At 45.9% G+C, this 22,241-nt stretch overlaps 1 protein-coding gene across 11 annotated transcripts in view; it reads left to right on the forward strand.

The window, feature by feature from the left end:
• The window catches only part of FGFR2 (fibroblast growth factor receptor 2), a 107,652-nt gene that overhangs the window by 24,768 nt on the left and 60,643 nt on the right, over positions 1-22,241 (forward strand). For 6 of the 11 annotated variants that reach the window (XM_010859237.1, XM_010859232.1, XM_010859235.1 and 3 more), the window contains exons 3-5: positions 3,508-3,774; positions 4,650-4,727; positions 14,741-14,910. In XM_010859237.1, coding sequence (XP_010857539.1) covers positions 3,508-3,774; positions 4,650-4,727; positions 14,741-14,910 — 515 coding nt within the window. The remainder of the gene's footprint in view (positions 1-3,507; positions 3,775-4,649; positions 4,728-14,740; positions 14,911-22,241) is intronic. The other 5 variants (XM_010859240.1, XM_010859241.1, XM_010859242.1 and 2 more) reach the window with 2 other exon arrangements.

The following is a 22,241-nucleotide window of genomic DNA, read 5'->3' on the forward strand; positions in this document are numbered from 1 at the left end:
TTCTTAGTGAAAATGCTTTTCTTTGAGAAATCATAATTCTCCCTTTTATCTGGGAGAGAGATTTTTCTGCATCATAACTGCAAGTGTCTTGCCTTTTTTTTTCTTCTTAAAAACAAAAAACTGTCTTAGAGTCTTCCTGTGCCTCCATGAAGTAGTCACATGGCTTTCCCTTTTCTGAGGGCCAGGGGGACAGAACAGAGCAGAATGGGCCACGTGGGTCCCGGGCTGTCCGCTAAGGGAGGGAAGTGTTGCTGCTCTGTCCAGCTGTTTCCTTGCTGGGCCATCTCTTGATGACCAGTTCTGGCTCAGAGGAAAGCAAATTCCACAACATTCTTGGTGACATGCTGATCATGCAATGTTGGTCCTAATAAATAGCGATTATTTTATAACTCAGGCTGAGGCAGTGTCAATTCATTCTAACATTGTGGATGCTGTTTCTGTAATCAGTTGTGGGAGACCCAGGACTCAGATGACATCTGATCCTGGCTTTGACCAGCTGTAAAAGGGGGTGGGCCAGGTGGCTTTGAGAGGCTTGTCAATTGCAACATTGTGTGGCCCTGACTTTAGGATGCAGGTCTGAGATTTGGGGCCAAACTGACTTCTTTGTTCTCCTCCTCTTCCCCTCTACCCTGCATTTCTCTTCCCATACCTTTTCTGCTCAGGATCCAGAGTTCAGTACCTTTTTATTAGTCATTGAATTTAGCAGCATTATGACTTGAACAACCTCAGGAGGCCCCATTTGAGGACCTTCCAACTAAGTTCATTGCAGTATCTTTTAGGCATCATTTTGCCCTTCCCTTCTCTCTAAAGAAGCCTTCTCTGATGATCCTACACAACAGAAGCTGGCGAATTTTCTGTAAAGGGCAAGACTGTTAATATTTTAGGCTCTGCAGGTCACCAGGTCTCTGTTTCAACCACAGGCCTGTCAACTGTCATATCACAGCAGCCCCGGACATTATGTAAGCGATGAGCATGGCTATGCACCTGTAAACTTTGTTTACAAAAACAGGCCATGGGCTGGGTTTGGCCCCAGGGGCTTGTGGTTTGCCAACTCCTGTTCTGGAGTCCAGAGCCTGCCTCTCTGGATGTGCCCCTAACATGCTGTATTTCTTCCTCCTAACACTTGGGACCACTCCACAGACTTTATAGTTTTGTAGATTTTGTATTTGTTATCTGTCACCCCTCGGTAATTAATCACCCACAAGTGCAGGGAGTATTTTTGTTTCTGTTTGTTTTATCTGTTTATTTTTGTTTCTGTTCTGTTTATCCAGGATAAAAGCATGTGGCCCATAGTAGGTGTTCAGTAAAATAATTGTTGATTGCGAAAAAACAAGCATTCAAAATGTAACCTGCTTGTCAGTTGGGACTTTCTGCCCTTGTCTTGGGGTGTAAGTTTTTCCAAGTTAAATATGACTTCTATTTTCTTCCTTTTGCTGTGATTACCCCTTTATGTTCCCATCCTGTTCAGTGTCTGGGCCCTTGCTGGTGTGGTTGCCTTGGGGGGTGCCCCTCTGGGGAGCCCTGGCCCTCCACAGCGGGTGGTGGTCCGGGGTGGGGGGGGCATGGATTTCTAGAACCTGATGCGTGTGGCCCTCGCTTGTTCTTGGACCCTGGCACTGAAACATGAAGTAACTGTATTTCAGTCTTATGTGGGACCCTTGTCCAGACCACACTTAAGGACAAAACAGTTGCCTTTTGATGCTGCCCAGATTCCTAGCCATCCCAGAGCTGGGAAGCTTTATGCTTTCTGGGCCTGGGCCTCCGGGTACCATTCATAGTGCTCTCTGTGAAGGCCAAAAGCCAGCTCATGGACTCTCGTGGGTCCCAGCCGGCGGCTCTGGCTGTTCTCCTTAAAGACGCGTGGTTCCTTCTCACTCGGTTAGCAGAGGCTAGGTCCTCCCGGGCCTGTTTTGCCCTGCATGTTTGTGGACCGTGTGCATGCTCAGTCTTGTCTGACTCTTTTCGGCCCCATGGACTGTAGCCCAGCAGGCTCCTCTGTCCGTGGGTTTCTCCAGGCAAGAATACTGGAGTGAGTTGCCATGCCCTCCTCCAGGGCATCTTCCCAACCCAGACACACGTCTCCTGTGTGTCTCCAGCACTGCAGGTGGATTCTTTACCTCTTGAGTCACTGGGACCGTTATCCGATTTGTAACAGTCGCCTTCCGTGTGCCTGCCTGGGGCAGGGGAGGGGCTCGCAAAGAACCAGAGACATCAGCCCTCCCTCTAGCATCTTGGGCATCTCCTTGGGGGACGGGACAAGTCCATCACGAATGTGGCCCATCCCCAGGAGCTGGTGAAGAGGAGAGACCCACTTCGCTCTGGGCTGGGGTGGCTGGTGGCAGGCTCTCATCCAGGAGAGCGTGCATGATCGGGGGGGCGTGAAGGATGGGGGTGTTCAGTGGGGAGGCGAGGGAGAAAGGAAAAGCTCTAAAGGAGACAAGGCAGAAGAAGGCTGAGGAGACTGGAAGCTGGGCTGTGTGGTGGGGGCTGGGGAGCAGGGAGTAGCCCAGCTCTCCAGGTGGAGTGCCAGGCCTGCAGGCCTCCGCACCTTCCTTTGGATCCATTTAAGTGCGATCTAAGATCCATTTAAGTGGGCTTCCCTGGTGGCTCAAACGGTAAAGAGTCTGCCCACAATGCGGGAGACCTGGGTTCGATTCCTGGATTGGGAAGGTCCCCTGGAGAAGGAAATGGCACCCCACTCCAGTATTCTCACCTGGAAAATCCCATGGACAGAGGAGCCTGGCGGGCTACAGTCTAGGGGGTTGCAAAGAGTCGGACACGACTGAGAGCCTACCACACAAGTGCGATGGGGACCGCCTCTCAGCTCCCTGGGGCGGCTTTTCTCTTTTGGGCTTTGACGTGAAGGCCTCCAGGCTTTTATCATTTTAAGGAAAACAGTGTGTCCGAGCTTGGCCAGCACAGACGTCAGTCTCCCAGACCAGCAGTTTTCTGATCTGAGCCTGAGAAACTGAGGCATTTCTTTTTAAGAAGCTCAGATTTGTGATAACAGGGGACGTCAGCACACACAAATAGGGAGAGGTATGTGTGTATGTGAGTGTGTGTACACAGCGCAGTCACGTGGAATGAAACCATTTGTGAAAACACACATTTTTACAAATTAAAAATGCCACAACGCTGGACTTCTTCGGGTGTTGGTGGTAAGCAGGCTTTGGATCAACAGTCGACTTTAAACTTGCACAGTGTCCTTGCCAGTCGGGTTTTGGGTTTGTGTTGGATGCTGTAAGGTTTGTTGGAGACTCAGTGGGGCAGCTTTCGCCGGGTGCTTCCTCTGGTTGGTTTCGGACACTCCTCTGCTCCTTGGTGAGGGCAGCTTCCTGGGGTACAAGGAGAGGCAGACAGACATCCCTGGGGCCATTTGCGAAAAGAGAGAAAAACCATGAACTGCTCTCCCTGGAGTCAAGGGGCCTCCACTGACCTTTGTTGGACGTTCTCTCCTTTTCCTCTTTTCCCATCTGTCTCCGTCTTCTCTCTCCCGCCTTTCTGCAGAGCCACCAACCAAATACCAAATCTCCCAACCAGAAGTTTACGTGGCTGCGCCCCGGGAGTCGCTAGAGTTGCGCTGCCTGTTGCGAGATGCCGCCATGATCAGTTGGACTAAGGATGGGGTACACTTGGGGCCCAACAATAGGACAGTGCTTATTGGGGAGTATTTGCAGATAAAAGGTGCCACGCCTAGAGACTCCGGCCTCTATGCTTGTACTGCTGCTAGGAACGTAGACAGTGAGACTGTCTACTTCATGGTCAATGTCACAGGTGAGTCAGCCTGCCAGCCCTCTGCTTTCTCTTCCCCGTAGTCGTTTTCCTGGGTAAAGTGTTATCAGACCAGTGAAGTCCACGGTGGGGTCTGCTAATTGGATGCTGGGCACAGAGCTTCACAGTTGGTGATTGATCTGTTTTTGAAGTTCTTCTCCGGGACCTGGTATATGAGAGAGGCTGGTCATTAAAATTATGACAGGGTTCTCATGTGCAACATTACATTTTTAAGACCGCACACTTTCGTATAAGTAAAAAACACATCTTTTTTTTTTCTTTTTTAAACTCCTGTACCACTGGCATCCTTGGCGTTTAGAACATAGGATTGAAATTTGGATGCCAAAGATTTCTGCTTCCTTTTGTTAAAATTTGAGTTTCTCTCCTTGACTTTTCTTCCACGGGGCAACCAGGTCCCCTTTTGTGGCTGTGTTTAAAATTATTTTTTCAGATTATTAGTAAACAGTCAGAAGACCACAGGGTTAAGTTTTTCTAGGGACTAATTCCTTTCTTGAAGGAGACCCCGAGTGCTGAAAGATTGCGTTGGAAAGAATCTTCAGCTATTATACAATCAGTAAATTTGTTGGGGACTTGAATACCATTTGAAGCTTAAAATCCCTTTTCAGTATATCCCATTTTATAGCATGTTTAAATAATGTGAAAGCAGAACACATGAAGAATCATAATATAGACCAACTGTCATCACGGAGAGAAAATTTAAGCCATTAAAACCATCTTAACTAAACACGATCTCAGACTTTTTTTTTTGCCTGGGTTCCTGGGTTGTTGAATTCCCTTTCCAGGAGGACTGAGTTGTAGATGATTTCAACCTTTTGCTTTGCAAAAACACAACCATGGCTGTGTTCTTTTGAATACAGATGCCATCTCATCCGGAGATGATGAGGACGACGCAGATGGCTCGGAGGATTTTGTCAGTGAGAACAGTAACAGCAAGAGTAAGTAATTGCCGTCTCCGAACGTCCCCGAGAGAGGAGAGCTCGGTGGGAAGTCCTGACTCGTAGCTGTCTCCCTGGCGACTCCTTGGGATGCTGTTGACTGCAGTCCCCACTTCTCCACTGTGTCTTCTCTTCCTGACTTTCAAATCTGAGAATAAAGCAGTGTTACTGTACACCCTTCTGTACTGCTTGTCCTTTCTTATTGTGTCAGTAGCCACTTTCTTTTGAAAGCACTCACGACTTTTCTTTCCTTGGTTTGCTTTTCCCCTCTGGTTCCTCGCTATCTGGAGATGTAAAGCCAGCTGAATCATACGACATCCTGTCTTCTTCCTGTCGATGTTGCTTGGCCTGACCCAGTGGCTCTCCGCCTGGGGGGATTCTCCTCCTTCCCCCTCCCCTGGGGGACACGGGGCAATGCTTGGTTGTTTCACCGAAGGAATGGGGTGATGCTAGTGGCATCAGAGAGCCCAGGGATGCTGCTCATAAACATCTTTTCAATACACAGGACAGCCCCGTAACAAAGAATTTCTTCTCCAGAAGGTCGATAGTGCAGAGGTTGCGAAATCTTGGCCTGCTAAGATAGTATTGCTTGCTGAGCAGAAATAAGGGAAGTGTGCCTTATATTGCCAGTAGAAAAGGGGGACACCAAATGCTGTTTGCATGTTTAGGGACAGTCAGCACTGCTTTAACTGACCCTAGGACGCCTCTACTTGGTGAGTGAGAATATGGGCCTCTCAGAGCTGGGCAGCCTCGGTTCAAATCTTGCTCCAACACTGCTGAATTGGGCAAGTAATTTAACTTCTGTGCCTCAGTTTCTTCATCTGTAAAATGGAAATAATAACAATATCTTTGGGGGCTGTTATGAAGGTTAGTGAGTGCATATTTGCACACTGCTCAGAAAAACATTTCTGAGTGCTTATTCAATAAAAGATTAAATACAGCAAGTTGTATTTTCCAGTACCATGGCTGGAATATTTCCAAAGTGACCTTACGTCGGTCATTGGCATTCTTGGATGTTATAGTCTTAGATATTATAGTCTTCATTTTCTCAAAAGGATATTAGTCAGTTTAGTAAATTTAAACAAGACCTAAATAATGGGACAATTAGTTATTAAAATAGATCCAAGGCTTTTTCAAGGAAGAAGAGACAATCAATGTGGTTCAGCACCTGGGATAATGTTTTGCTTCAGTGGGGAACTGGATTTGTCTCTGAGTCTCCTAGCAGCATAGGCAAAAAAGGGAAATATTTTGGCTTATATTAGTTTCCACTGTCTGACAAGAGAAAGCTTGCAGTCTGGACCACTAGCATCATCATTACTTAAGACCTTACTAAAAATGAAGATTCTCAGGGCCCACCCGGGACCTCCTGCTGAATTAGAAACTTTGGAAGTCACTCTGATGCACAGTAAGTGTGAGAACCACTGGCTTAGGGATTCACACACACAGGTCTGCCTCCAATAGGAGTTTACTGTTAGAAGGCTTGTTGGTAAAACAGAGGGTGGCAGGAGGAGGGAAAGTGTCTTCAACTGTCATTTGTACCAGCCTTTTAACGAGGTTGTTCTTGTTATTGTGACTTTGTAATAACACTGGTAGATTAGAACATGTCACTCACTTCTTACTGTTGGCTCTGGCACGAGAGGCTGTGAGCCTGATGGTGATGAAAAGGGGCTGCTCGGGGCAGGCTCTGCTCTGACTGCTGGTTCAATCCGTGCCCCCAGCAACCTCTTAAGGTGGAGAGAGGAGTTATTTTTGTGTTTTATTGATTGAGAATCTGTGACTCAATGAACACAAAGCAGAGCTGCAATTTCAGTTGTAGGCTTGTTGCCTGTCTAATCGCCGTGCCCCTCTGCCAGTTCCCAGGGTGATGATGCAGGTGGGGGGAGGATGTTCGCATAGCTGTGGGCAGCTCTAATGTGGTACCCACGTGTGGTAGCCATTGCTATTGACTGGGACATCAGACTCAGCGAGGTTCTGTCGGCGTGCCGGAGAACTTGTCCTGGTGATCAGCCCCCTGCCTGACAGCATGTTACCCAGAATATGCAGGAAGTAATAAAATGTAACTGAAGGTATAGGTGATGTAACAAGTAGGCTGAATGAACTACTTCTCTGTCTGATCTCCCTCTCTGATGACTCTCTTTGCATCCCGAACACTAGTGCTGACTGCCCAGTGCCCAGGTAGTGGGTTGTTCCATTTAATGAATGCCAGCCCACGTTGAATGAAACGCCGTGCCCTCACCTTGCAACCAGGGTTCTTCGTAATTAGCTCTCGAATGACACCAGCTTCGCCCTGAAGTGGGTACTCTGGGGTGATTAAGGACTGGTGTTAGCTGTACCAGGGAGATACTGCTGTCGGGAACTGCCTCTGTTTGGGGCCCGAGAAACATTAGACGCGATTTAAAGTGATAGCAGTTCTTAGCTGGCTGCGTGGCCTCTGCCATCTGTTACTGTGATTAGGCTGGTGTGATTCACAGGTGCGGCCTGGGGCGGCTGAGATTAAGCAGCTGTGGCCGGCGTGGACAGAGGAATGCCACGGCCAGGGTAATTGGCAAAGCGGGGAAGGGGATGTTGCCATTAAAACAATTTTTTGCCACCTCAAGTGTCAAATGCTTGACCTGATTAATAGGGAATACTGTAGAAGCACCAAATTCTTTGCATTTTCAGCCACCTGGAAACCACTCATGCATCCAAATGGATTCCTTCGGTGTCTTCTGATTGTCTGGAAATGCCCCTGGGGTGTGTTTGAAAGTTCCCCTTTAGTGAAGTTAACAAACGATGCTTCAGTGACCCTGTGCTGACAGTGATATTTCTGAGCTTCTCCAAGAAGAGTTTTTGGGGCTTGGTCCACGTTAGTTGTCCATCATCTGACTTGAAAAATAGATGGCAGGTTACTCCGGTTGCTGATATTCTCGTTTATCTAATTCTGGCAGTGCACTCTAAGAAGGCAAGCTTATCTGCCTGGTAGAGTTCTTTTTTGGAGAAGGCAATGGCACCCCACTCCAGTACTCTTGCCTGGAAAATCCCATGGACAGAGGAGCCTGGTGGGCTGCAGTCCATGGGGTTGCTAAGAGTTGGACACATCTGAGTGACTTCACTTTTCACTTTCATGCATTGGAGAAGGAAATGGCAACCCACTCCAGTGTTCTTGCCTGGAGAATCCCAGGGAGGGGGGAGCCTCGTGGGCTGCCGTCTATGGGGTTGCACAGAGTTGGACACAACTGAAGCGACTTAGCAGCAGTAGCTGAGTTCTTTTTAGATTCTGTACAGAGTACAGAAAACATTGTAGCCAAATATAATGGTAAAAATAACAGTCAAAAATTAAGGCAGATTTGTTGCATTTTGGCCATGAAACTGCTATCCATTAACCTCCAGGTCTAGTTTGATTTTTATGGTAATGTTCTGCAGTGTGCAGGTATATCTGAACTTCTACTTAATCCTATGAGACCTAACTCAAAAGTGGGCTCCTCTGTAGATTTCCTTGTTTATACTGGCCGATTGAGTGGCTTTGAGTGTTTGCATGTTCCATCGTACAACGTATGGTATCATGTTCAGTATCAGGTAGCCTCTCGGACCTGCCTTTCCCCTTAGATTACTTCTGAAGGGCAATGACTAGCCCAGATGTTGAATGAATATTTTGTGGTATCACCGTCCTCCCAGAATCTCTTTTACAGATCCCATTAAAAACAGAGCGGTGTTCAGGTTTGGTCTGTACATGAAGAGAATAAGTCGGTCTTTCTCAAAGAATATCCTTGGGAACCCTGGTTCCAAATAATCCTCTGCCAAAAATCAGTTGTATTTTAAAATGAATTTGGAGAATATCTCATACCATAACCCTTTCTCAAAGACTTATGGTGTCTATCAGCCTAATACAAGCTCTGAGAAGTTCTGTAGTAAAACATCTGTTTCTTTTTGTCCATTCCCAGGGTTTTCCAAACTGATTGACCATAAGATCCTTTTTTAAAATATAGCATCTATTAACATCCTGCTGCACGTGCTTTGAAAATCCCTCCAGTGAGCTGATTTGATTGATCTAACCCCCACCCCGCCCCCCGCTTTTAAGTCAGGTCCTTCCATCACAGATGTGAAGGGCATTCTCCGGTCATATTTTAGCAGCTGACTTGCTGATGACATCACACTTTACCAGTGCTAGACGGTTCCCTGAGCAGAACAATCTTGTGATGTCATTACAAGCCTGGCTGCCAGGAAATAATGCTGTTACATATGCCCTTTGGTGAAAGAGACTTTCTCTGGACAGAAAGTTGCGATTTCAAATGCTAATTTTTGAAGTGCATCCAGGTTGAGGATTTTGAAAGGTTCAAGCTTTATCTTTTAGCTTAGAAAAGCATAACTTAACTAGTCCTTGCCTTCCCTAGGTACTCGATATCTTAATGGATTATCTGGCAGCAAATAAGTTTACACATCTGTCCGGTTTTTCAAGGTACTTTTATTACTGTCAGCTTGTGTTTAAGTGATGATTGTCTCCGAAGAGCTTGAGACTGACTTCTTGGGAAGAACATGATTGACAGAAGGTTCAGGTTGACTGCTTAACTAGAGGGAGTTGATAGTAAGACGGGTGTATCAAGTGGAGTGTGGTTCTTACTACTGAGTGAAGAGAGAGAAGATAATTTTCTATTTTGGTTTTATTCTCCTTGAGACCTGCAGCTGCCCATCTTCCATACTAGGGAGAAAGGGGATTTTTTTTTTTTTTTTTTTTGGAAGTAACGGGAAAATGAAGGTTCTTGGCCTGAGATTCTGAGACCTACTGATGGTAGCAGATCACGGTCACATTTGCTCTAATTGCGATTGTTCCTTCGTAGAGATGGTCTCTAAGATGGTTTCTTAGTTGTGTTGAAGTTTCCAGGAGTTGAAGAAAATGCATTTTTGAAAAAAACACATAAGCTGCCTAAAGTTTTTGAAATGCCTTTTCAGTGAAACCTCATCACATGGTTTGGGTGTTTCATCACAGAAGCCAGTGATGATGTTCCATCTACTCAGCCAGGCTGAATATCTTTTCTTTCTCAGCCTTCCTCTGGTCCAGCAGCGGTCCCCTTTTAAGGCAGAGCCTGGGGACCTCCGTGGGCAACTGGCCTCCCAGTACGGCTCACTCTGCCTGGTTTGTTTTACAGTGTATCTTACTGAATGCCTTGCTGATCAGCAAGTTGCCGTTTTTAATGAAACTTCTCAAATAAAGCCCTCCTGCCCCCTGCAGTCACACCTTCACTGACATCTTCATATTTTGTTGTTTGTTTTCTCTTTCTCTATGCAAAACTGAAGTCAGAGGAAGTGCAGTCTGTGGCGAGGATAGGGGAGAGCTCTCAGACACATACCCCTTCCCTCATCAAGGGTCAAAGCATTGAAATGTCCTGATTAGTGATATTTTTAAAGGCCCTAATTATAGACTTAAGACAGAGGCCTTAGTGGGGCTTTAGAGAGTTTGTGAGGCTTAATCTAGGAGCTGAAACAGGCTGTGTTTTTTTTTTATTATTTTTACATCAATAAAAATACAGTTGGCAGTCATCAGCGGCCACAGCTCACATAAATCTTGAACTTTTGACTTAATTACCATGGGAGAGTTCAAAGGGCAGCATGGAGTGGTTGAAAGAGCACTGCTCAGGGAGTTGGAGACTTGGATCTAGCCTCGGCCCAGCCTCTGGCCGTGTGACCTTGATCAAATCACTTAACCTTTCGGAATGACATTGATCATACCAGCCGTTGGGCCAGATGGTCAGTGAGGTCTCTTTTGGTGCGGTGGTAATATGAGTTCATGTTTTTCCTTTAAACCCCCAGGCTGTATTCTCTCTATTTGGTTTGAGAAAGAGAGAGAACACCATAAACCTTAGATGTTAGAGTGGAGATACATGAGTTTTTGTGGGAGCAGGCTCAGCAGTCCATGTTTTCTCCTTAGGTTTAAGTCACAGGGTCAAAACAAAGCCTCTGATCCCACCATTTGGTGACAGATTCAGTATCTGTGTAGGATATAGACGGATACCTGAAAAGAATGTTAGAACCGGGAAGGGCCTTATCAGAACTTTCAGTTCAACGCCCTCATTTTATAGCTCAAGCTTTGAACAGTTGTCCATCTGGTGTCCATCCATCCATTTATCCATCCATCCATTCAGTAAACACTGGAGTGTCTGCTCCATCGTCTGAAGATGACTTAAGCTGTAACCTCCAGGTGATCTACTCTTGCTGGTCAGCAGACATTGAAAGGGATATATTTCAGTATAGAAATGCCCTGGGCATGGAAACATGCACATAACTGAGACAATGGGGGCCCAGAGCAGGAGGAGGGCGTCTTTACTGGTGGGATGAAGGGGGTTAAGAAGGGCTGTGTGGAGGGAACTTTGAGGGACATTTCTGTGGGGTTATGAGTCTGCTTCACCAGACACATGTGAAGAGGCTTCTCTGTGTTAAAGTTGTACTTCCTTGGCATCGTTACTAACATACAATATCTGTTTCAGTGTAGAAGATGATAATGAGTAGTGTGCCTTGAGGATGAGATTGTACTTATTTATTTTGGCTGGGTCTGACCGTCCCTTTAAGTTGATCATCATTAGTTTTTAATGACTAAAGGAATGTCATACTTTTGCTACATACTACATCAGAAGATTTGAGCATGTCAGAGCAGAAAGGGCCATACCTATGTCTAGGTCAACTTCTTTACTTCTGATTTAGATATGATCCATGTTTATGTCATCAGGGGTTTGTACCACAATTCCTTCTCCACTAAATAGATCACTAAGATTATTCCAGGGAAGGTTTACAAAGTGGAGACCATACACTTCTTTCAGGCAACATGTTGTGGCCTTGGCCATCGATATTGAGTGCCCACCGAGTGCTAGAGTTGTCTCTGCCTTTGTAGATCATTAATTCGTTAACTGAATTCCTCCTGCGAATGGAAGTTGTTCATGCTGTTCACCGCCTTGGATGGAAGAAGGCCTCCTTAGGTAGAGGAGGTTTTTCATGGGCCTGGTCCCTGTTTCTCTCCAGCTGCGTTGTAGTTTATGCAGTGGGGGCCCTGGCATGTCCACGTGTCCGACACTGCACACACAGTGGGAAACACTGAAGACAGGAAGAGTTTGCAGAGGACATTGATGCTGGAAGCACAGCAGAGCTATTCCTGTAATTATTTTTCTAGACCTTCCAGATTCTTCAAGTTTTGCAAAGCTAGTTTGTTTCAGAAAGAGCCGTTGTAAAACACTAAAATAGCCCCTCCCCTCCAGCATCACACCCTTAATAAAATCTGTGAGCTGGACACCTTGAAGGAAGGCCTCTTCACAAAAGCACATCATGCCTGTGTGATGTTATCACCCAGAGTGGGGTTGGATGGGGGTTGGTGGTGACCCATTGCTGCTACTCAGGGAACCTCGAAACCTTGGCTGTTTCTGTTGAGTCAAGTTTTACAGTTCCTCAGGGAGAGCAGATGTCGTGAATTCAGGTTTCCAGTGGTGGTCATGTAGGCGGTTGGCTTCTACTTTGTTGATTAGATTTCATGGTGCCCCACTCACCTGTGATCTCTGAGCCTTTAGAAGAGAAACACGGCCATGTCTGTTTTGCACGAGCAGGTTTTATAGGTGCAGTTTTGATGATTGAAATTTCACCCCAGGAAAGTGGCTACCTGCCAGAAGTTCCAGCAAAATTCTTTCACTCTTGTCCTTAAATCATTACTCCGGCGCCAAGTGGAAGGTGCTCATTGCCAATGTACTGTTGCCACAGGCTATAACCATAGGTGCCCATGTGGTGTGGGTGATCCCCGCCCCGGGCAGGTTGCAGACTCACCCACAGCTTAGCCCTGTGAGAGAGGAACAGAGCAATTTTCCTAGTGCCTAAGCTCAGTCTGCTTTTTAACCCAGGGAACAGGGAAACCGTGCCTAATGGTACACAGCACGTATCTGTTGATTTCTTTTATATAAAAAAAAGAAAAGACATTCCATAGGATCAGGGCAGCTGTAATTGATGGTATCTGAAAGAGTGACTCCATTAATATTTAGCTAATTCATATGAATAGGCTATTGTGTTTACTTAAACAGATGACACGAATGCAGACACCTGACAGCAGGAGGTATGCCTTTCATTTAGGTCAGCTTTGTAAAAGTCTTTGTGTGGCGACAAAGCTCATTATTTATTTTGTGCTCTTAACGCTTTCTTTTTCAGTGGCTGTGGATGGACTTTGCCAAGTAGAAGCTTTTCCAATGAAAGATGATTGAAATTGTTTCGGGATATGCCAGGCCCTGGGAGACCTGTGATAAATAGAAATTGAGTACTCCCTGGGGACCCCCTAAAAAGACTCGGTGTGTGTATGGGCGTTTGACATCCCAGGTCAAGTGGCTACCAAGTTGCCTGCTCGTTACAGATGCAACTGGATGCAGAGGCGAGAACGTGGCTCTGGTCCTTCTGCCTGGGTTCCCCACCCACCCTCCCCTGGGCCTTCTCTCTCTGAACACAGACCGACCAGTTCTGCCTCACTTAGCTGTGCCTTAGCATCATGTCCATACCAGCCATACCTCCCCACGCCGCCACCCTCCACCTTGACACTTAGATAAGCAGATGGATAAAGAAGACAGAGCACATTAAGAAACCCTCACTCCACCTTTTATAGCAGGTTTCAAGAGCAAGGTTGAGGCAAAGAGGGGTGGGTGTTCTGAATGCAGTTGTTCCACTTCCTCTTTCTACCACGACAGCCTGGCTGTTAAGTGAAGGGCACTGGTGCCCTGCCAGGAATGTGCTGCGCCATCCACAGAATAGGAGAGGAAATTTCTAAATCATACTGGAGACAAAGCCCCTTCCCCCCAACATTGCCTCTGGTTTGTGGGGGGTGTGAATTGTTGCTCAGTCTAACCCTTGTAAGCAGTTATGGATCAGTCTTCTAGAATTTCAGTGTTCTAGAATGTTCTTGGGTGTTCCAGGCCCTGTTGATGGACGCTGTAGGCAGAGGGATATGGGGGTTTTGGTTACATGTTTGCTGGGACAGAAACATGCATGTGAAGAGTTAATCGCCACAAAGGATGTTGTCACTGGAAATCCTGAGCAGTGATAAAGGAGGCAGCATGCCTCCAGTTGAGGCTGTCTGTCTCGGATGCTAGTCCTGCGTGTCAGAGAGGTTAAAGGTATGGATTCCAGTGCTTTGAGAGTGGGTCGGGGAGGCAGACAGTGGGCCCTAGAATCAAACTGCCTTGGCTCAAATCCTGGTTTCACCTCTTCCTAGCTCTGTGGCTTCGGGTAGGTTACTGCTCTGTGACTCAGTTTCCCCATCTGTAAACAGGGGTTATAATTGAATTGTTGTCAGGATTAATAAATTAAATGTGTGAGAACTTTTGGGCCCATGTCTGCAAATAAAAGGGCTACCTAGCTGGCTCAGTGGTAAAGAATCTGCCTGCCAATGCAGGAGACACAAGAAACTCAGGTTTGATTCCTTGGTTGGGAAGATCCCCTGGAGAAGGAAATGGAAACCCACTCCAGTATTCTTGCCTGGAAAATCCCATGGACAGAGGAGCCTGGCGGGCTACAGTCCATGGGGTCTCAAAGAATCAAGACATGACTGAACATGCACAGGTTGAGATGCTAAGCTATACTATTGATCACCCGTTAAAGCGCCAGCGGATGAGTTGATGTGGCTTTTGAACACAATTTGTTTATTTGTACGTGTGATCATTTCACAGGTGCGGCGATCTAAAATGATTTATTTTTGGGGGTGGGGGGAGCTCAGCTGTTCTTACTGTATGTATTGTCGCTTTGTGTCTAAAGTAGCATTTTAAAACATTCATGAATTTACATTCTGGCAGCAAGTACAAGGGAAAGAAAAGTTCCCTGTTAATAAACTCTAGGCAGCCCATCTCCAGGGACCTTCTGGGAGGCCAGCTGGATCAGACTTCAGAAAATGTTTCTCTAATGTATTGATAAATATTACCCCAAAGTTTTGGAAGTGTCGGATCGTTCACATACAAACCTGTTAGGGGTTTATTGATGGAGATGCAGCTGTCCATCTATGTACATTATAATGTCGTTTTCCAAAACAGGAGCACCATACTGGACCAACACAGAAAAGATGGAAAAACGGCTGCACGCGGTCCCAGCAGCCAACACTGTCAAGTTCCGCTGTCCAGCTGGGGGGAATCCAACACCAACCATGAGGTGGCTGAAAAACGGGAAGGAATTTAAGCAGGAGCATCGCATTGGAGGCTATAAGGTAGAATGAAGCTTGTAAAATACTTACATATTTAAAAATACTTAATACTATTACTTAAATTTTTTTTTCTTCATTTTTTAAGTAGTCAGAAGTTAGCAGGAAATAATAGAAGGAATATTCTCTTTTTAAAAAAGTCAGTAATTATCATAATTGATCGTTACCACGTTTGATATTTTAAAAAAGTTGCCTCGGACTTGCATGTGATTTTAAATCATAATCCCCGTTTGTGTTGTTCTTTATATGAAGAGAGTTTAATAAAAGAAGGGTCGAAAGTTGAGAGTCTGTTTTCTATATGTTTTATGGTCTGTAAAACTGGAGCAGAATTTGAGACATACAGTTGCCCTGTTTGAGCAGGATTGTGTGAATAGTGGATGGACTTGGATGAGAGACTGGGGTATGAAATATTACTTATTAAGAGAGAATGCTTCCAAGATGACAGAGGCAATCTCTCTGTCCTCCATCCTCAAAGATTCTGAAGAGCCCGTTACAGGAGGTGGTGAAATTCAGTCTCATCACTCACTGGAGAGGTTGAAATTGACAACGTCTCCCCCAAGATGCCCCTTCAGGCCTCTGTTCATCCATTCAGCAGACATGGATCCAGTGCCCTCTGTGGCAGGCACCGTCCTAGGCTCTGAGCAAAACACAGCCTTTAGCTCATCAGGGTTCCTTGTCCAGCAGGAAGGCAGATAAAGATCCAGCCATCAGGACACCCATACGGTGAGATTAGAGGAGTGTACTCTCCGGTGGATGTTCAGTGACGTTGGCTCCTTGAGACACTAACATAAAGGAGATCAGAAAAGGATTCTGGGCCAAGCTGGAAGGAAGATTGTCTCAGAAAGAGTCGGATCTCCAGATCAGTTAGCCTGGAAAGGGAGAGCTTTGTCAATTTAGTATGTGAGGAAGACTTAAGGAACTTTACTGTGAAATTCTTTGGTGCATTTGGAACATGAGTGGGTGTATCAGTAACCCATTGCTGCGTAACAAATTACCCCGAGACCTGGTAGCTTTAACAACATTTATCCACTCACAGCTTCCATGGGCCGGGTATCCAGGTGTGGCTTTGCTGGCCTTCTGTCTCAAGGCTTCTTGCTGCTGCTGCTGCTGCTAAGTCGCGTCAGTCGTGTCCGATTCTGTGCAACCCCATAGACGGAAGCCCACCAGGCTCCTCTGTCCCTGGGATTCTCCAGGCAAGAACACAGGGACTGTAATTACGGTTTCAGTTAAGGCTGGGCTCTTATCTGAAGGATCAACAGGGAAGAATCTGCTTCCAGACTCACTCACGTGGTTGTTGTCAGGGTTTAGTTCCTTGCAGGTTGTTGGATTAGGGCCTCACTTCCTCACTGGCCATGGGCTGGAGGCCACCCTTAGTTCTTTGCCATGTGGGCCTCTCTGTAGGGCAGCTCACAGCATGGCAGCTGGCCTCCTGGGGGAGAACAGACAAGACAGAGGAGAGCATGAGGAAGACCAGGGTCACAGCCTTTGCAACCTAATTGTGGACAAGCCATTCCACCACTGATAGCTGTTTTCTGCATTAAGCAAGTCACCAAGGGAGGTGGTGACTCAGGGCATGAATATCAGGAGACATGAGCATCACGGGACCATTGGAGGAACCTGCGCAGTGGGTAATACAGAGTGTGCACAGACTGAGAGGCCAGGTCCTTAAGAATCACGTGGGAGAGGATTCCTTGGTGGCAGCAAGGTGGTACCTAGGGGACCCTCCCTGGTGCCCTTCTCACTGTGTCAACACACCAGCATCACTCTGGATGACGCACGAGTCCCTGTGTCACCACATCTGTGGTCAGGTAGGGCTTCTCTCCACCCAAGGTGCCCCGGAGCCCTTTCCTGGAATACCATCCCCAGTGACTCATCTTGAAAGGGGTTTAGTGTTTTCATCTCTAAGAGTTTATGGCTTTTAACACTGAAAGAGGACTTTCTAGAAGCCAAAAGCCCAGAGGATAATTGGGAAAGCCTCCGAGTGCATTTCTAAGTGCACGTGTGGGCAGTTCCTGTGTGGAGTGCATCAGCTGGAAGGCGGATGCCTTTGAAGCCGTGGAGTGGACGCACTCCGCTTGTCTTCCACAACTTGCTCTTTGGGGGAAGCCATAGCAGAAGGGCGGTTTGTCTCTTTGTTCCGTCCTTAGATGGGAAAAGTGAGGTTGGAGTTGGCTTTTTTTTAAAAAAAGGAATGAACAGACACAGATTTCATTAGGCAGTGCTGGTTGTAAAGAAAGGGTTAAACCACTAAAATTGGGCCCTTGGGCTTGTTCTTGGGCTTCCTGGCTGACACCAGTGGTAAAGACTTCACCTGCAATGCAGGAGACTCGGGTTCAATCCCTGGGTTGGGAAGATCTCCCGGAGGAGGGCCCAGTCTAGTATTCTTGCTTGGGGTATTCCATGGACAAAGGACAGGCTTTGTAACCTGGTGGGCTGCAGTCCATGGGGTCACAAAGCATTGGACAGGACTTAGCGACTGACCACACACACATGCAGGCTTGTTCTTACCACCAGACGTTCTCTGGAAATATAATGGATGCAGTTCCAATTATTATTAAAAAAATTTTTTTCATTCTTTCAAAGCATTTATTGGATTTGTTACCATATCCCTTCTGTTTTATGTTCTGGTTTTTTGACTGCATGGCATGTGGGATCATAGCTCCTCAACCAGGGATCGAACCTTCATCTCCTGCATTGGAAGGCAAAGTCTTAACCACTGGACCACCAGGGAAGTCCCTCAATGATTTATTTAAATATAGCTTAAGTATCAGAAAGGTAGTCAAAATCCTGGTGGTTAGCTCACTTCCTTCCTAGGAGATAAGAGTACAAAGGGTCGATGAGCCTCTGGAAATTCCTGTTCTCAAAATAAATAGGACCAACATCATTATTCTGCCTGAGGAGTGTTTTTGCAAGTCTGAATTAGTGATTATAAACACGCTGGAAGCCTGAGGGTGCCTGATGAGGAAGCGCTGCTTGATTTTCACCGGGTGCTGTTTGGTTTTGATTATTGATGATAACATCCCGCTAAATGAAGAGCTGCTGCTGCTGCTGCTAAGTCGCTTCAGTCGTGTCCGACTCTGTGCGACCCCATAGACGGCAGCCCACTAGGCTCCCCCGTCCCTGGGATTCTCCAGGCAAGAACACTGGAGTGGGTTACCATTTCTTTCTCCAATGCATGAAAGTGAAAAGTGAAAATGAAGTCGCTCTGTCGTGCCCAACTCTTAGCAACCCCATGGACTGCAGCCTTCCAGTCTCCTCTGTCCATGGGATTTTCCTTGGAGTGGGGTGCCATTGCCTTCTCCGAAATGAAGAGCAGCTACGTTCTAAAAGCAAAATGAGCAACCTTTAGCCTCTTCTCGTAGAGGCAGAGGTGTCCCAAGTATTTTGGTTGTTTGATGTTGGAGTCATTTCTGGAGTGAAAGAGGAGTGGAATTTGAGTGTATGGGGATGAAAGTCTAAAATCTGTTTTGCTTTTCTACAGAAAGGGGGAAAGGCAGAGAGTACCACACCTTTGGGCTTCTCTGGTGGCTCAGTGGTAAAGAATCCATCTGCCAGTGGAGGAGACTCAGGTTTGATCCTGGGGTCGGGAAGATTCCCTGGGGAAGGAAATGGCAACCTGCTCCAGTATTCTTGCCTGGGAAATCCCATGGACAGAGGAACCTGGTGGGCTACAGTCATTGGGGTCACAAAAGAGTCAGACAAGACTTAGTGATTAAAACACCACCACCACCACCTTTGGAACATGGGTGCTGGCTGGCTCTGATGAGGGTGTATCTCTTACCTGGATGGGTTTTCTCTTTGGAGAAAGGGGCTGGGACAGTGGCTTTGACTGGCCTTGGAGATTGCCGCATTATTGCAAGGGTAGTCAGCCTGGATTCACTAAGGGATTTTCCCAACAGTTATGGAATTGGTCATTCATTCTAGAAAATACTGGGCACTCCTAGAAATTCTGTTGAGCTTCATGGGCTTCTGGGACTTGAAAAGACAGAGCTCTCTCATCACCTGGGAAAATGTAGTTCCCTAAAGTCTAAGCCTTGCTAATGCTGTATTAGACCCATCCCAGGTCTGTGGGCCTCCAGATTGTGAAGTCACTAAAGGTTACAGAGCTGACCTTCCCCTGAGGGCCACTCCCACTGGTCTGAGCTCCAGACCCATGGGGCTGAACAGGGCAGAGTGGGGAGCAGGGTCATGATGGTGGTCTTTCCCTCTGATGTTCTTTTTGTTGCCTGCATACACTTGGAAAGAACTGTGCCTCTGGGATTCCCTGGCAGTCCATTGGTTAAGATTTCACCTTCCACTGCAGAGGGTGTGGGTTTGAACCCTGGTCGGGAAGCTAAGATCTCGCATACCTGGTCTAAATGACCTCTCCTCTCATTCCCACCCATTAGCTCTTTTATTTAATGAAGAAACAAAGTATCAACTTTTCCAAGATGTCTTTTTCTAGAAAGCAACTTGAAATTTTCTGCAAATGCAATTGTGTTATTTCTGCGATTTTTTTTTTTCCCTCCTTCATAAATCTCATTCCATAAACCACAGCTCTGCTCCTGTGGCTAACCTGTCTGTCTAGCTCTTCCCACCTGTTGATGGGTCAGGTGCTTTGGCCCTGATCTACTGCGTTAAGCCTATGTGTCCACTGAAGGGAAAAGGAACACAAAAAACCAAAGCAAAGTCAGAGAAAATTATGAAACAGGACAGAAAGCTCATTTTAATTAAAATGGCCCGTGAAACTCCTGGTATTCTGTGTTTCAGTCTTATTTATCAAAGAACTCATGCTGAGCCATTCTTAGGTGATTAAGAGTCAAATTATTGTTTTTCTTAGTATGTGGGCAAAGGCTGGTTGGATGTTATTAATTTATTTATAATGACAAAGCATACTTGAAGCAAAACCACATCTCCCTGATTGTGCTGACGCCTGGGCTTTTTTTTAACATCAGCTGAAAAGTTGGCTAAGCTCTGTACTTCACGTCATCTGTCCTTAAGATGGGAAGTTGGGATAGAAAATCTCCCGTGTTGGATCCTTTCCAGCCCTAAAACTTGTGATTTAGTAGCATAGCCATGATGTAGCATCAGGCATTTTTCATGTTAAATAACTGCACAAATTTTTTATAAGGAGATGGCTTTTTAAAAAATATGTAATTAATTAATTTGGCTGAGCTGGATCTTTGTTGCGGCACTTGGGATCTTTGTTGCGGCTTGTGAGATGTAGTTCCCCTGACTAGATATCGAATACCTGACCCCCTGCCTTGGGAGCGTGGAGTCTTAGCCACTGGACCACCAGGGAAGTCCCAGGAGATTGCCTTTAAGGCCAGATATTTAGTAGGGCTCTGGATAGTTGTCACAGTTAAACGTAGGAAAATGAGAAGATGGCTGAGATAATAGGCCATCTCCATTCCTAATTCATTCCTAGGTAATGATTTAGGCATAGAGGAGAAAAACGTTCTCGAAAACCATCTTTTGAGTCACCAACTGCATAAAACCCATGGAGAGACCATGGGATAAATCTCTCCCTCAACATGACCATGGAATTGGCACAAGAGTCCATGACATTCAAGAGGTTAGAATTTCCACGGAACCACTTGGCAGAGAGAAGCATTGTACAGCATAGACTATTAGTTTCCAAGTATATTTCAGGTCCAAGAAAAGACAACTTAAAAAAAAAATCATTTTCTTATGATCATAACTGAACTGGTTGTTTCGATGGGTAGATTAGATTTACATTTTCTAGGTTATTAAATGTTATGCTTAACCCCAAAGTATGTTTATTTGGAAAAGTCACGACTAATGTGACTTTGTAATATATTTATATACTTTGCTGAGGTTTTTTTTTCAACTAAGATGTTTCTGCTTTCATCTCAGATCAGGCTGTCTGTGATGAGAAGCAGGTGTAGTTGGTATCTGCTGGCATGTGTGGTCTGTTCACTTGTGTCTCGACTGTTCTGGATGCCTCTTGTGTGCATCACTCTCTGGCCCAAAGAAGTGAGCTGTTCTGCCCCTTTTACAGATGAGGCTTGTCACATGGCTCCTCGGTGGCAGAGCTGCCATTTGGATCCGGGCAATTTTTGCTCCAAAGTTCATGCTCTTATTAAACTGCTTTTTTCAAACATGGTTCCATGTCTTGTTAAAAAAAATGAAATAAAAACCACTGTTATGATAAATGAAAAACAGAGATGGTAATAACTTCCCCGGAGCACATAAATACCAGATGAATCAAAGCGTACTGTTGAGAGCAAAGCCATGGGTCAGGGGTGCTTAGGGGATGATATGATGCTGTTCTTCCAGTTTCCATGACCTGGGAGGTTTTTTTTTTTTTTTGGTGTGTGTGTGGTAAAAGCGTGGCATAAAATTTGTCATTTCTTTTCCAAAACTTTTTCATCCCCTAGAATAGAAACTCTGTATCCATTAAGTATTAATTCCCTGTTCCTCCTTTCCCCAGGCCCTGGTAACTTCTCACCTACTTTCTATTTCTGAATTCGCCTGTCTAGGTATCTCATATGAGTGGAATCATAGGAAATTTGTCCTTTCGTGTCTGGTTTATTTCACTTTTGTGTTCAGGGTTCATCCATGTTGTAGTGTGAATCATGACTTCATTCTTTTATAAGGACAGCTGGATAATACTCCATTATATGGATAAGACCACGTTTTGTTTATTCGTTCATCTGTTAATGGGCACTTGGGTTGTCTCCACCTTTTGGCTATTGCTGCTGCTGCTGCCTCTGTGAACATCAGGGTACTAGTGTCTGTTTGAGCCCTTGCTTTGAATTCCTTTGGGTGCATACCTGGGAATGGAATTGCTGGATCATATGGTGATTCTGTGTTTAGCTTTTCAAGGAGGGCCTTGAAATTTTTAAAGAGTTAAGTTCAAAAGGCAGTGGATACCCCACTGGCAGTCTGTCCTCAGAGCACCTTTCTGGGCATTTTTAGGGAATAGACATCTAAGAGAACAGGCTTGCATTTTATATTCCCTTCCTGTCTCCTCCAAAGAGATCCATTGCTTACTGAGTAGAGGGAAGAGTTTCTGCCACAGGTTCCAGAAGATCAGCGCCCGCCCAGCCTGTTCTCTGGACACCACCTGAAAAGCAAACTTGGTGTTTAAGCATTAAACAGGTGTTGGCTCTCACGTCTGCCCAGTGATAGGCAGCAGTACGTGCCCCAGCGCTTGGCACAGGTAAGCTCAGTTCATATATACACATCCCAGAGAGATGATTTGAAATACCCCAGGAACCAGCTGAAAATGGGAGTCTGGCAGGGGGTAGTAAGATTTTGTGCGTCCTAATGACAGCTGGCCTGTGTTGAATTACAGTTCACGGGGCACCTTATGACGGCCAGAGTTAAAAGGG

Source organism: Bison bison, unplaced genomic scaffold (assembly GCF_000754665.1).
Source record: "Bison bison bison isolate TAMUID 2011002044 unplaced genomic scaffold, Bison_UMD1.0 scf7180017864456, whole genome shotgun sequence".
Lineage (NCBI taxonomy): Eukaryota > Metazoa > Chordata > Mammalia > Artiodactyla > Bovidae > Bison > Bison bison.